Source organism: Mesoplodon densirostris, chromosome 11 (assembly GCF_025265405.1).
Source record: "Mesoplodon densirostris isolate mMesDen1 chromosome 11, mMesDen1 primary haplotype, whole genome shotgun sequence".
Taxonomy (NCBI): domain Eukaryota; kingdom Metazoa; phylum Chordata; class Mammalia; order Artiodactyla; family Ziphiidae; genus Mesoplodon; species Mesoplodon densirostris.
Genome location: NC_082671.1, coordinates 50431942 through 50446981, shown reverse-complemented (window position 1 = coordinate 50446981; position 15040 = coordinate 50431942). Strand labels below are relative to the sequence as shown.

Sequence of the window (15040 nt, the reverse complement as noted above, 5' to 3'; positions counted from 1 at the left end):
CAGCCGGCTCCCCCATGCCCCACAAGACTATGTACAATCCCATGTATAAATAGATAAATACCCCCCACCCTCCCCGCGCTGACACTAAGCTCCCCCAGCCCCACATCACCACCCCTTCCCACCAGACCAGCAGCAGTTTGGTGACGGAGGGAAAGTGGGAGCTCCGGGCCACACCCTGCCTCACTGGGTATGGGCATGCCACTCAGGGATAGCCCTCACCCTACCACCCACCCACCCTATCCAGGGGCTGGAGGGCAAATGGGCTCATGATGGGGTTGGGAAAACCGGAGGGAGATATCCTGGTCCTAAGTTTAGCACACCCCTCCTGCCCCCATGTCCAGATGGAGAAGGAAGTCCTAGAGCAACTAGGGGCCAGTCATCCCCAATCTTCATCACCATTAGTCTCAACCACCATCCCATGCCCGTAATTAAAAACAAAGATGGATTTTTTGTTGTTGTTTTTTCTTCTTCCTCCTACCCCCCTTCCACCCACTCAGAAGAGGGCAGTGAGGTGGGGGAGAGGGTTGGGGCAGTAGGGGGCTTGGAGAGGGTCTCACATTTCAAAACAGCAAAAAATCCAACACTTAAATGAGGTAGGTGTGGGTGCGGGGTCTCCTTGCCCGGCTTGCCTGGCTTGCCCTCCTGGGCAGCGGGGCGCCTCTTTCCCGTTCATGTTGCATTTGTCAGAGTGGAAAACAAGGAAACACAACCCATAGAGAGACAGAAACACAGAGGAGAAGAGGGAGACAGAGACAGATTGGGAGGGAAGGGGATGGGGGTGAGGGTGGGGGCAGGACCCGGCAGGCAGGGCCAGGTGTGGGACCCGGCCTTTGGGATTGTCAAGCTTAGTCAAGTCTCTTTGCAGCCTCGAGTTGGGCCAGAGAGGTCGGTGGGAGCAGCGGGGCTGTGAGGCCCGGCCGCACATCCTCCTCCCCCCTCCCTGCTGCCTCCCAGATGCTTCTGGGTAGTTCCCAGCCCATATCCCCCTCAAACCTGAGATGCCCAATGGCTGCTTCTGTCTGACCCCTCCTGGAGCCGGGGGCAGAGATGCCAGCCTGGGGGCCAGTGGCGGGGAAGAGGGTCATCCCTGGTGCCCAGGGTGGGCTTGGCCTAGGGCCCTCTGCCCCAGCCTCCTGCTCCAGGGGCTCCGGTCAGCCGGCAGCCCCAGCCCTGGGTCCTGGCTCTGGCTGCTACCTCTCTTCCCCCTCATCCCTTTCAGGGAAGAGGTTGGGGTGGGGGACTCCCCTGCCTGGTAGCCTCAAAGCTTCTTAGTTCATCCATTTCCGACAATTCCAGGCTCCACAGTGGCAGGGGATCTTGTGCTGATCGTCCTCAAAATCAAACTGATAGTCATATGTCAGCTGGAAAGAGAAGAGGGCAGAATCAATGCCAGTCCCCGAGAGGAAGTGGGGGAGGGCAGCGGCCTTGGATTTTGACTTCCGGCAAATGGCAGAGAAGAGGGAGCTGCTTTGTCACTCAACGAGGGATGCTTCCTCTTACCTCCTCTCCTTTGGGGATTCGCCGGCTGGAGATGATGATGATTTTGTCCTCCTTGTCAAATGTCACAACTTCCGCCACACAGTTAGGGGCACAGGAATGGTTAATGTACCTAGGCAGTGGGACAAAGTCAGAAACGCCGAGCAACTGGGTTGGATGATTCTGGTTCCTTGTTGGCCCACCCGCAGAATGCCACCCTCAGGGACTCGTAAATCCCTTCTTACTCATCCCTCTCTCACCTGGCAGGGCCTCCAGTCAACGTAGCATCAATGACATGTTCATTGTTTATTCGAAACATGTAGATGCCTCGATTCTAGAAAGGCAGAGGTTGCAGAGGAAGGGGCAAGAATATCAGAGAATGGCAGCGGTGGTGGCGAGATCAAGGAGTGGACTTGGGCAGTGGGCTTATCTTCATCTCTTATTCTTCCGTTCTCCTGCCTCTCCCCTCCTCTTCCCACAGCTTTCCACCTGCTCCTCTGGCCCCAATCCCGCCCCCTGCCCCTTGGCTAAGTGTGGACCATGCACCATGATGGCCCCTCTGCCAGCCCATACCTGCTCCTCATAGATTTTCTCCCGCCGGTTGGCCACCTCATTGCGAATGATGGTGCCAATGTACTCAATGACCATTGTGTGCTTTTCTAGGTCCTTGGCTGCATAGAGCCCCAGGCCCTGGATACGGGAGCGAGCCAGGTATACATTGTTCTTCCACTCAGTGCGGAGCCGCCGGTACTGAGATGACTTCGAGTGCACAAACTGCTTGCTGTACGGGGTGTTGGTCTCGCCTGTGAAGGTGCTCTGATATGCCTTGGACATGCTGGTGCTGTTCAGAGTGTGGGGCCTGGGAGGTGATATAGTCCATGACAAGACAGCTCTCCCCCAGACCAGGCACACGCCACCCGCTTCCTCCCTGGGATGTGCAACGCTCCAGTTAGGGGCATGTGCTGCCTTGGGAATGGAGTAGAGTCTTGGCTTTGGTGAGGCAGCGACTCGCTACGGGGACCCTTCCAACAGCCTGGGTGGCAAAGAAAGCCCAGGATGGGGGGGGGGTGGGCACGGAGGAAGGGAAGGGGCACTGATTCCCCTACACTGAGCCCGCTCTCCCATCTCCCCACCTTCTACCACCCTCCTGCCAAACCAGACTCAAGGCCATGCTCAAGACCTCTGGGAGGTCTTCCCCAAGCAGCCCGGGCCTGGAATTTAAGCTCATGATTTGTTCAAATATCTGAGTCCTACTTCCTGCTCATACTGGAAGCTCTGAAAATGGGGGCCATGTCTACCACATTGGGCTGGATTTTAATTAAAATTGGCTCTGAATTCATAGCCAAAAGGTAGTATCCTTTCCTTTCTTTAGACTGTCCTCTTCTCTGACGTAACATTGGGCTCTGTGCAGATGGCTCAGTGCAGGGGAATGACTGCTGCCTAGGAGGATGCCTTTTCACCACCCTAGGGCACCAGCCAAATTCTTGCCCATCCCAGAGCAGTGGTTTTCAAACTGGTTCTTTTTTTTTTTTTTTGCGGTATGCGGGCCTCTCACTGTTGTGGCCTCCCCCGTTGCGGAGCACAGGCTCCGGACGCGCAGGCTCCGGACGCGCAGGCTCAGCGGCCATGGCTCACGGGCCCAGCCGCTCCGCGGCATATGGGATCCTCCCAGACCGGGGCACGAACCCGTATCCCCTGCATCGGCAGGCGGACTCTCAACCACTTGCGCCACCAGGGAGGCCCCTGGTTCTTTTTTATACAGCAGAAATCTTTTTGTTTTTTTCTTTAACAAAACATTACCGGAACTCCCATACATAAACTAGATAGAAACGGAACTCTTCTGGTTGAATCCAATTTGGGGAAGGGGGAGTTATGCATGGAGAGGGCCAAGTTCTGCCTACTCAGTTTATGGGTTCCAGGGCTTTCTGGAACACACACAGTTTGAAAACCACTGTTGTAGAGCATCAAGGACCAGGGCTGGCTGGGGTAGAGTTTGACGCTCTACGACAGCCTGAGGAGCAACCGAAGGTCTTCAAGAAAGCCCTCCTAGCGTGGATTTTGCCTCCCTCTACCCAGGGACCAAGGTCAGCCTACTGCGGTACACAGCAAGAACAGTGGACCACAAGTCAAGAGATAAGGCTCTGGTCCCAGCTGTGACCTTTGTCTAGTCACTTCATCTTTCTGGGTCTCAGTTTTCTCAGCTGGAAAATGGGGATCATACCACCTGCCCTACCTACCTCATAAGGTTGTTGTGAGGATCAAATGAGATAATGGATGTGAAAACGCTTTGAAAAAAAAAGTATAAAGTGCTATACAAATGTAAGGTTTTATTATTTTTCCTATTATATTCCTAATTATTTATTTTTGACACCAACTCAGCCTGGGGAAGGGAAGGCGAACCTAGCACTCAGGGGGCATCTGTCTGAGGTTTGGGAGAATCACAGGCCCCCTGGAAGCAAAACAGGAAAGGAAGGTGGCGACTGGGTCGTTCATACATTTCATATGATTTCACCACTGTCTACCCAGAACCTCCCCAACGGCCATTCCCAGGGTGCCCAAGATAAGTCTATCTCTAGACGGCAGGTCAACCCAGAATACCTGAGTAGGCTGGGGGAGGAAAGGGATACCCTAGTGATACCTGCACACCCTCTAATCAGGAGGCCTAGAGTGAACCCCCAGTCTCTCCAAGGGAACTCTGATCTGTAACCCCAAACACTTGTAATTGGCCAGAGGGTCCCTACCAACCCCCCACAAGCTCACCGTTTGTAGTGTGTGAGGATTTTAGGCTCTGATCGAGCACAACCAGTGGGGTTGATCATGAGTGGCAGCTCCATCAGGGGGTGGCGTCCATAGCGGAATAAATAATTTTGACAGCTTTCCACTCCAGGCAGCTGTGGGCACGGGTCATGCTCACTTTAGCCTGAGCACTTGTGGGGCAGAACCAACCTTCCCCGTGCCCACCCGGCCCCACCCCTGGCCCCTTCCTTACTGATTCAGCTATGCGCAGCACGGCGTGCACTGTCAGCCCAAAGAGCTCCTCGCCTTTCAGGTACTCAGGGAAGAGCCGCAGCATGTCAGCCTCTTTTCTCATGGCAGCCACAGGCTCAATGATGCGATTCCACACAGCTAAGAGGCAAGGAAAGAGAGCAGCCCTCAGAGGCAACTTCTGCTCACTGACCTCAGCCCTAACCTCCATCTGAAGCTACGTTTGTTTCCTGTAGCCTTCCCACCTTGCTGTTAAGAGGGTGTGTGGTTCTTCAGGAGCCCCTCTTGGCCTCCCAATCTCAGTCTCCCTCAACAAGCCAGGAGGCTTCCCACCCTGGAGGGGCATCAGAGAGCCTTGTGACACAGAAACATGAACCCAGGGCCCAGGATACCCAGCACAGGCATGTTTTGGAGTTGAGAAGACTTGGGTTCAAGTTCTAATACTGGCCATGGGACCTTAAGGCAAATACTTAAATCTCTCCACTACTCAGTTTCTCTATGTGTAAAACTTGGCATAATAATAGTACTCAGCTTGCAGGGTTTTGTGTGAACAAAATAACCTATATAAATTGCTCAGCTTAGTTTATGGCACATAGCACATGCTCACTACAATGTAACTCTTACTGTTACTTTTATCAGTAACACTGAAACTAAGATCAAGTTTTTACCCAGGGAAAAGCAACCATAAGGAACTCAAGGCTAGAATCAGATTGGGTGAGCTGGAAGACAGAGCCCCAGAACTGTATCCTTTAGATCCACTGAGTTAGGAAAAGGAGCTGACATATGTGTAGTCAGACAAGCAAAATATCCTCAATCACAAGGGAATTCAAAGTGACTGAGCAGTCAAAACACTTTCTCTGGAGATCTTCAAGAGACCTCTGCCTGCCCTAAGTGGGGGAGAAAGATCACTCATGAGGAGCCTGCAGGTCTCTTCTCAACATCGTAAAGGGGACGCTGGGAGACACTTGCCCAATTCCGTATTACCACTTCAAGGGCCCCGTGCTCACCCTGGGGAGAGGCGTCAGTGAAGACCAGGTCCTCCAGGCCCTGCTCCATGACTTTGATCACAAACTCCGGCCGCCCGTTGTTCTCGCCGATGGAGCAGCGGTAGCAGCAGCGGCGGTTGCTAGTACGGAGGCTCCAGTAGATGCGCGTGGCCTCGTAGCCCACGGGGTAGAGGGCGGTGGCACTGTGGAAGTCGGCCATCTGGTGGGGGAGCAGCTGTCCGATGGCGTGGAACACAAGGCCCCCCACACGGAACATGTGCAGCCGCTCCCCCCGCTGGATGATGCTGGCGATTTGCTTCACCTCATCTCGCTCAATGTAGACCCGCCGGAAGACAGCAAAAGAGCTCAGCTCCTGCTCGCAGGGCCCCTTGATCTTATGCATCGGACACAGCATGGTCTTGTCCTTAAAGAACATGCACTTGGCGCGGATGGCGCAGGCAAAATGGTAGACGTTGGGGCAACGCATGCGATTGCAGCTGCTGGTGGCACCAGTGCGCTGGCACAGGGAGCACTTGGTGAGCAGTCCTCGGTGCAGGGCAACCTCCACGTTCATCAGTGCCCCACCCTGGGTCTCATATACCTCCGTGGACCACAGGGCACAGTTGAGGTGCACCCACAAGTCCAGGTCCAGGTTCAGTAGGCGAGCGGGCCCATCCGTGGCCCCATCCCCCTCCTCATGACAGAAGCAGCAGCGCCGCATGTCTCGAGGCACCTTGTCAGGTCGCAGGGCTGTGCCAAGCTGCTCCATAAACTCTGCCACTTCCCGCTCATCCTCCTGCCGCACGCCACCCTTCTGGATGGTCAGCAGCAGCCGGAGACGCTTCCAGCGCACCCCCTTCCACTTCTTGAGGCGAGGGGGCCGGGAATCTTCGCCTTCTTCAGAAGGCCGGGCTCGGGGCTTGGGCCGGGCTGATTCAGGGGACGAGGCAAGTGGCAGAGGCGAGGGGACTGGTGGCTCAGCTGAGGGTTCAGCTGGAAGTTCAGCCAAGGGTTCAGCAGGGGGGCTGGCAGGAGAGGGTGCCAAAGGGGAAGGGGGTGGGGAGGGTGCTTCAGGAGGCGGGGCCGAGAGCTGCCGCACGTCCAGGTTGGAGACGTTGTAGGTGTAGCTGTGCTGGGTGGGAGGCTCTGGGGCGGGGCTCTCCTACGGGAAGACGCCCTGTACCCTTACTGCCAGCTCCTCGCTGAGTGAGTCACCTCTCTCCTCCCACCCAGATTCCACTCGCCCAAAAGCCCTGTGCCTTCTCAGTCCTAGCCAGACACCCACCCCTTTCCCGCCAACAGACCCACCTGTTTGAGGAGACTCAAGATGTCTAACTGGCTCTTGAGGGTATAGCCGGGCAACACAGCATCAAACTGCTTCAGCCAATCAGGGCCAGCTTCTGGGCTCTTGCCTCCCAGACCCTTTTCTTTCCCACCTGCAGGAAGGAAGGGGTCAGAGCCTCCCACCAGAATCATTCCCTGCAGGTCCCAAGGAGTTTTCCTGCCAAACTCACCAGGGCCCTCAGCTTCCCCCTTCTTAGGCTCAAGGCCTGCCCGGGCAGGGCTCTCTGGGAACAGCACCTCATAGGAGTTGGGGATCTTCATGCTTAGTAGCTCTGCCACTGCCACCATCACACCATTCAGGTTCTGCCAGGGCAGGAAAGGGGATGGGACAGCCGTGTCAGCAGTGTGTGTGGAGTGAGAACCACCACCAGCTTGGTAGGGACAAGGACACTCAGAAGGCAACTCCCCAGGTGGCCATGTGCCATCAGTCTTGCCCCTGTGCCATCCAGCTCTTCTCATGCATTTCCTTTATGGGCAGCCTCTCCCAAACCGCTGTGGGTACTAACGGGAGCTCCACAGAAAGAGACCTGTGTCTGCTGGGTTTGGGAAATGACACACACTACATCCACTACCTGGAAATTCACAATACACATTAGCAAAGTAAAGGATCTGAAGAGCCTTGTAATAAAGAAACCTGTTTTGCTATTTTAACTGGGATTTCCAGTTTCCTTTGACCACAAAACCCTGATAACATTTTCAAAAAACCAGAATTCCACTCAGTGTGACTGGCGACATGCTGTTTTGTAGCACTCGTCACATTATACACGCTCTCCTATTTGTTGACTTGTGTCTTTACCACTGAACTGTGAGCCCCTTGAGGGCAGGGACCCCTTGTGCTACATTTTTCCTAATCCCACAGTCCAGCTCAGGCTTTCATACACAGTAGGTCCTCAATACATAGTTTTAAATGATTGTATTTATCCAGAGAAGCTCCCGGGACTGCCCACTGACCAGCATCCCCCTGGCCTCCGAGGCACCCCCAGGAACGTACCTTGGCAGCAGCGGCAGAAACTGTCAGCATGACTGACACCTCGCTTCCTTTGCCCTTTTCCCAAGTTGTGGCAGGCAGCTTCCCAGGGGCCTCCAGCTCCAGGGCCCCATAAGGTTTGCTATCTGGGAAGACTGAATGAGAAAGAGGGACCTGTGTAAGCTCCAGCTGCCTCTCTCCCCAACCTCTGACAATGCAGCCCGGCCTGGCCAGGACTGGTTCATGCCCAGAGCAACCTCTACCTGGGATGCTGGCCCGAGGAATGATGGGGATGACGGGGGAGAGAGCCCGGTCGTCCTGCTCCCACCGGCCTGAGCCCAGCTGAGGGAAACGAGGGGCTTCCTCCCCCAGGATGCTCTCGGGGGACGAAGCTGGCACAATGCTGTCAGGAGAATCGCTGTCCTCGTCACTCTCCATCCTGTGGGCCAAAAGCAGACATCCTTTGCTAAGGCCCTACAGATGCCACCTCCCAAATCTAGAGATTAGTAGATGTCACAGCCCTGCTTGAAATCTGTCACTGTCCAAGGGAAAAATAAGGCGACCTGCCCGCACCCCAATTCCTCATCCCCATTTCTGGTCCCACCCGCACCTGACATCCTCAGTCTGATTGTGAGGGGGCGTAGGCAAGGCGGCCAGCAGGTCTAGACTCTTCACCTCTGAAGCATCTGAGGGGTAGGTGGGAGAAGAAAAGTCAGGCTGAGGGTGGCCAGAGCCAATGGTGCTTTCTCCCACATGTTTCAGGTCTAACTAGTACAAGACCTAGCTTAGCTATCATGACCACTGTCTACCCATCCACCCACCTACCAGTTTAGGGCAGACAACCTATATTTATTGAGCCTTTCTAAAGAGGTACTCTGTAAGTACCTTCTTTGTTTATAGTTTTTTAGCGACTCCATTAGGCGAGCACTATTTTTATTCCATCGTGAGAAAACTGAGGCTCACACAAGTCAATCAACTTGGCTGCAGTAACACAGCTAAATCAAAGCAGGAGCCAGAATTCAAATCCAGATCTGACTGTAGTTCGTACCCACTGGGTAAGGAAGCTGGGCTATTCCCTGTAAGCGAAAGCTTCATAAATACTCTCCCTGTCCTGCTGCCTTTGCTCTAGACTCCAGAAGGCAACCCTTGCCTCCAACAAATCAGTCCTGAAGAGGCGCTTCTTATCTCAAGGACCCTGCAGTGTATGCACGCAGAGCAACACATAACCCACTCCTGTCTTAAACTGTACCACATGACCCCAGCCACCCAGACCTAGCAGAGGAGGAGAAGCTCACTCCGTTCCTGACTTACCCCTCAGCGTCCCTTCAGTATCTCGGGCAGAGGTGGCATCCTTGGGGTGCTCCCCCAGCTCTTCAGATGGGGTGACGCCATTCACCATCTTCTGCTGCACCGATGGGGGTGGGGTGGGGGGCAGCGACGAGGGTGGTGTCGGCGGGTTACTCGGGTTATTCTGGGGGTGGGGTGGGGTGTTGTGTGCAAGATGGCATAGGGAGACTGACATGATCTCCTGGCCCTACACTATACCAGCCATTTCCACAAGTCTGCCACCCCCATCTCCACCTCCCCAGGAACCTTATCGTCCCCAAAAGGTATTGCCATTTTTCTGACCTTGGTAAGCAGCTGGGAATAGTAGTCAGGGCCTGCGGGCAGTGCCCCACTTCCAAAGGCCCCCCTCAGCTGGCACTGCCCATTGACTGGGCAGCCGCTGCCAAAGGGAGCAAAGAGGCTAAAATTGGCGGTGATGGTGGGCTCCGTGAGGGGCAGCAGGGACAGCTCCTAGGAGGGGCAAGACGACAAGGTTGGAAACCTGCAGCGTGTACATCTCTGCTACTGCACAGTTGGGGGCCAGGCTGCCCCCTATCCTGGGACGGGACCAGGGGACTGGCTCCTGGGGGTCACCTGTTTCAGCTGTTTCAGCAAGGCCTCGCTGGCCCTGACCCCGTCCTCCTTCCGCATCTTCTTTCGGGAGCTCACCAACCTGTCGCTTGCCTTCTGTACCCTCTTGGGCTTCGGTGTCAAAGGCTTCCTTGCTGCTGTATCCTAAACCAGATAAACCCACAGTGAAGGCCGCTGTCCCCCTCGGAGTCCTCACCTCATTTCACCCAGACCTGTTCACTCTGCCCCCGGGCTCCAGGCCCTGCACTGTCTGCTCCACTCCAGCTACAGTACTCACCTCCTTGTTGCTGGGGGTACCCTGTAGTTTCTGCTCCAGCCCAGCCAGCTTGCTGTCAATGTGCCCGTTGATCTCAGCTCGCAGCCCCTCGGGCCCCCGCCCAGTGCTGAGTTGCACATTCTTTGCTCGTAGAAGCTTCTGCAAGAGCAGATGCCCGGCCTCTGAGCGAGGGCCTGCCAGCAGGAGGTGGTTGCTGGTACCTGGTGCCCCTATTGGCTCCCCGTTGGCCTCCCTCTTCACTGCCTGGGCTCCCAGGGCACATGGCTCTTCCCGAGGCTCCTGCTTGATGCTGAGATGGGGTGGCTCGGGTACCACCTGCCCATTCACCTGCTCCAGATGCCCAGGTACCAGGCTGCTTTGGTCCGGCTTCTGGGCTTCTGCTAGGTTGTCTGGGGGGTCCCAAGGTCCCAGCCCCTTGCCAAAGAAGGTATCTGCAAGCTGGGCAGCAGCAGGTGAGACCCTCCCAGGAGGCAGCTCCAAGGGTGGCCCCTGGGGTTTTGGGGTTCCTGGTTGGGTGGTAGGGAGCTGGGCCTCAGAGGGAAGCTGGGAGCTGGGGGAAGGTAACTGTGAGGAAGGTCTCTTTGGCTCTTGGGGGCTGGATGGTGGAGGTGTGGGAAGGACAGGGCCAAGGACTGGTCCTGTGGATAAGGCTCCTTGTGGGGCGGGGAGCCGGGGTGGGCCCTGAGGTCGAAGCCCTGCCCCCAGCTCCTGAAGAGGGCCTGTCTGGGATCCAGGGAAGCCCCCAAGTTGGGGTTGGCGGCCCAGGAGGCCCTGGAGGGGAGAGGGCTGGGTCCCAGGCTCCTGGTAGGGTGGGGCCTGGCGTACTGCCTGACTCTGCTGTAGCTGCCGCTGCATGAGGAGTGCCTGTAGCTGCTGCTGCTGCTGAGGACTCAAGTGCCGCAGCTGTGGGTTTTTGGCCAGGACTCCTTGAAGCTGTGCTCGAAGCTGACCCACTGTAGGCATGACCCCAGCCCCAGGCAGGCTCTGCCCAGACTGGGGGACAGATCCTGGTTTGGCAGGCTGTGGCCCTGCATTATTTTGCATGGGCCGCTCTAGTCCAAGGGGCTGTTGGGAGCTCAGAAGGTTCTGGGTCACGGGTCCAGGCTGTTCCCCTAAGGAAACAGAAGACTGGGCCAGCACGTGGGGCATAGATGAGGCCTCAGAAGATGATCCACTGCCTGGTTGCCCATGGCTTCCCACACCCGCTGTGTGGAGCAAGTTAACTTGCTGCTGCTGTTGTCCTGGGAGCCTCAGAGGTGGCTGCAGCTGCACAGAGTTGGGCTGAGGCTGGGCCTGGGGTTGGACAAGGAGGAGTTGTGAGTCCCCAGAGAGTGAGGGCTTTACCTCCCCTGGTTCAGTGGCCACTGACTCTGGTACAGTCCCTACTGCTAATGGCCCTCCCTGATGCGTGGAGGGCCCCTCAGTGGCCTCTGGAGGAAGAGCCGCCTCTACAATGTTTTGCTCCTTGCCCGTTAGGATGAGGGTTGGGCCCAGGGCTCCGGGGCTAGAAAAGTGTTGCAGAGGCTTGGCTGGCATGCCAGGGCCGAGTGTCACTTGCTGCTGTTGCTGTTGCTGTTGCTGCTGCTGCTGCTGCTGCTGCTGTTGCTGTTGCTGCTGCTGCTGCTGCTGCTGCTGATGCTGCTGCTGCTGCTGTTGCTGTTGAGGAGACAGTAAAGTTCGACTCTGGTTCAAGAGGCCCATCTGCTGCTGCTGTTGTTGAAGCTGCTGCTGCTGCTGCTGCTGCTGCTGTTGTAGCTGCTGCTGCTGCTGTAGCTGCTGCTGCTGTTGTTGTAGCTGCTGCTGCTGTTGTAGCTGCTGCTGCTGCAGCTGTTGCTGCTGCAAGGAGGCCATGGGCTGAGCACTCAGTTTGGGCTGCCCACTGTGTGGCATCAGACCCTGCTGAAGGTGGGAAAGCCCTGCCATGGATCCCTGCTGTTGGTGCTGTTGCTGCTGCTGCTGCTGCTGCTGGGATGTGACCAGCCGGTGTCCCATAAGGCCTTGACCCTGCTGTGCCAGCTGGGGGGAACTTAGCACCCGGGGCTGGGTCAGGATCACCTGTCTGTGAGGGCCCTGGGGGCCCAGAGCTCCAGGGTGCTGTTGCTGCTGCTGCTGCTGCTGCAACACTGCCACCTGGGCAGGGCCCAGCATGCCCTGGGGCCCCTGGGGTGGCTGGGGGGACAGCTGCTGGACCAAGAGGCCCTGATGGCTGCTGGGAGGCAGAAGCCCTTGGGGCTTGGGACCCAGACCCTGGTTTGCCGGTACTCCTGGGCCCTGCTGCTGTTGCTGCTGGATTGCCACCTGTCCTAGGAGGTGCTGCTGCTGCTGTTGCAGTTTCTGCGCAAGCTGCAGGCGTTGCTGCTGTAGCTGCAGCTGCCTCTCCTGTAAAAGCCTCGAGTCAGGTCCTAGGCCTCGAAGAGCAAGGTTGCCAGGGAAAAAGCCCCCTGAGGGGCCAGCCAGGGCCCCAGCCCCGCCAGAATGTTGCTGTTGCTGCTGCTGGGCCAGGGTGGTGTTGAGGAAGGGGCCACCAGGCTGTCCAGGTAGTGCCATGCCCCCAGGGGGCAGGCGAAGACCTGCAGCTTGCCCACCAGGGGGCCCCTGCGGTGGCTGCAGCCCGTGGCCAGGGAGCAGCTGACCGGGAAGCTTGGTGAGTAGCCGGGGACTCTGGGAAGGGCTAAGGGCCAATACAGCTGAGTGCTGCTGCTGCTGCTGCTGCTGTTGCTGCTGCTGCTTATTCCGATATTCTGCCATGAGATTAGTGTGCTCCTTCTGCTGCTTCCGGACCTAACATGGGAGGGTCAGGAAGGTCAGCCTGGAGCCTGCCCACCCATGCCATCCCTCTTCCCAGGCTCCTGGTTGCTAGGCTGAAGTCTGCCTTCCCCACCTGATCCAGCTGTTTCTGGATCTTGCTCTGTTGTTCTGTCACCAGCTTGAGCTTCTCAGCATCAGCCTCTGGGAACTCACGGCCAGCCTTTTTGGCAGTGCGCTGCTTGGCGCACAGAGCTTTCCGGGACTTGCGGTGCACCCCAATCTGCTCCTCTAGCACCTTCAGTTGCATCTGCAGGAGCTGCTGGGTGTGGAACAGCCACTCCTCATACTGCCGCTGGTCAGCCTCATCTGGGAAAGGAAGCGGGCGGGTGTCAGGTGATCCCAATCCCTCTTTCCCCCGCGCACCCCAAGCCCCTTCCTTGCACACTCCTCCCCATCCCCATACTCACTGATCACTCCCTGGGCAAAAGTGGGTGGATTGGGACGAGGCTGGGAGGGGTCACCGGCACCCCGCTCCTGTGACGAGAGAGACAGCTAAAGGGTCACTGTTCTGTACCAGGCCCTAAGAAGGGTGGCCTGATGGCATAGGACCCAAGCTCCCACTCCCACCTGACCATTTATTTACCTGGCCACTCCCAGCTGCCACGTGGTTCTGCAGGTCACTGCCGGGCCCCCCTGAGAGTCTCTGGGCTAGCAGGGACACTTGCTGCCTGGAGTCCACCAAAGCAAAGAGGATGTGTCGGTGATGGGGAAAGTTGAAGGGCAAAGAGGTGGGACAAGAAGGAAGTAGATCAGGAAGAACAGGGGAAGGACTGGAAAAAGAAAGGGCCAACCCTCCCACCCTGCAAGTCTTACCTGTTCATACCAGGTGCCACTCCAATGCTGCCCTGAGCCATCACCTTCTTGATGCCTTTCAAAGCAACCATCTTGGCCTTCGCAATAGGATCAATGATATCTTCTGCAGCAAATTTGTCCAGGTCTGGAGAGGGAGGAGCCAAGTGAGCTGGGCACTGAGGTCAATGCCCCATTCCATGTCTGCTGTTCCAACACCTTGACCTCCACTAAGCCAAGCAGAACAATGGTATGGCATGGTGGAAAGCCCACTGGACTAGGAGCCAGGCAGCATAGGTGACTCAGTTCTATTATTCACAGGACACGTGGCTCCGTTTTTACTTGCACAGTGCTAGGAAAAGGTACTCAGTAAATATCTGTTGAGCCAATATATCAATGTCATTTCACCTCTATGGGCCTCAGTTTACTCTTCTATTTGATAGAGATCACGATTCCTTATTCTGCTCACCTCATGGAGCTACTGAGAGGATCAAATGTGACCAGAATACGAGTACACTTTATGACCTAGAAAGCATTCTTCAAAAGTAGTGTTCTTAACGGCAACTAAGCGCAGCCCAAGAACCCAAGATGTGGGCACTGTGCCAAAGCCCAATGCCAGAGCTGTTTTGGCACAACACGCATCACCTACAGACCATTCTTCTGCCTGTCCAGGATGCTGGGTAGGAAAAGAGAAACCAGCAGCCACCAAAAACTTAAATCTTCCTAAAATCCTGTACATTGTATATTTCTCCACTGCTCAGAAAGCTTAACTGACTCCCTTCTTTTTTTTCTTTTTTTGGCCCCGCTGAGCGGCATGTGGGATCTTAGTTCCCCAATCAGGGATCGAACCCTCGTGCCCTGTATTGGAAGCACAGTCTTAACCACTGGACTGCCAGGGAAGTCCCCTGACCCCCTACTATTAAGAGGACTAACCCACCTCCCTCTCCTGGTTATTTTGAGGCAGTAAAACAGTTAAGAGGATATGAGGGCCAGGGTTCAAATTCCAGCTCTGTTAGTTGTGTGACCTTGGGCAAGTTAACTTAACCTCTTCTGCCTCAGTTTCCTTTTCTATAATCCAAGGTAATAATAGTACCCATTTAATGTGTTTGTTGTGATGATTAAATTATACAACAAATGTAAAGTGCTCAGCACCGTGTCTGGCATGGCAAACAACCATTATTCAATAGATGCTATTACAATTTGAGGTCTTCTTCAATCTGCGCCCTCTTCTTACCTCTCCATAGCTACGGTAGCGCCCCCTCACTTCCCTCCGCAAAGCCTGCTCCAGGCTAACCATTGTCTCCACTCATTGTCTCCAAATATACCCCATCGGCTTTCCTGCTGCTAAGTCTCACTAAGTCTTTTCACCAACCCGGTTGCTTTTTCTTGCACCGCTTCTCTCCAAGTCCTAATCTTTGGGTCTCACCACAGCTACAAAGCCTTTGGTAATCAGACTTCATGCATCTATTCCATTCATTCATTCAACATCTG

General features: G+C 55.8%; 1 protein-coding gene across 7 annotated transcripts in view; it reads right to left on the bottom strand.

The window, feature by feature from the left end:
* Window positions 1-127: 127 nt before the first annotated feature.
* KMT2D (lysine methyltransferase 2D) overlaps window positions 128-15040 on the bottom strand; it is a 37522-nt gene continuing 22609 nt past the window's right edge. For 4 of the 7 annotated variants that reach the window (XM_060114076.1, XM_060114081.1, XM_060114078.1 and 1 more), the window contains exons 36-56: window positions 13574-13697; window positions 13344-13428; window positions 13168-13234; window positions 12834-13066; window positions 9953-12733; window positions 9679-9819; window positions 9388-9555; window positions 9070-9229; window positions 8369-8444; window positions 8022-8197; window positions 7783-7913; window positions 6962-7094; window positions 6756-6883; window positions 5469-6609; window positions 4466-4602; window positions 4237-4367; window positions 3714-3761; window positions 2050-2335; window positions 1737-1810; window positions 1501-1609; window positions 128-1361 (exon numbers count right to left, since the gene is read on the bottom strand). In XM_060114076.1, coding sequence (XP_059970059.1) covers window positions 1269-1361; window positions 1501-1609; window positions 1737-1810; window positions 2050-2335; window positions 3714-3761; window positions 4237-4367; window positions 4466-4602; window positions 5469-6609; window positions 6756-6883; window positions 6962-7094; window positions 7783-7913; window positions 8022-8197; window positions 8369-8444; window positions 9070-9229; window positions 9388-9555; window positions 9679-9819; window positions 9953-12733; window positions 12834-13066; window positions 13168-13234; window positions 13344-13428; window positions 13574-13697 — 6422 coding nt within the window. In that variant the 3' untranslated portion in view covers window positions 128-1268. Of the gene's footprint in view, window positions 1362-1500; window positions 1610-1736; window positions 1811-2049; window positions 2336-3713; window positions 3762-4236; window positions 4368-4465; window positions 4603-5468; window positions 6610-6755; window positions 6884-6961; window positions 7095-7782; window positions 7914-8021; window positions 8198-8368; window positions 8445-9069; window positions 9230-9387; window positions 9556-9678; window positions 9820-9952; window positions 12734-12833; window positions 13067-13167; window positions 13235-13343; window positions 13429-13573; window positions 13698-15040 lie in introns of those variants that run through there. The other 3 variants (XM_060114079.1, XM_060114080.1, XR_009533847.1) reach the window with 2 other exon arrangements.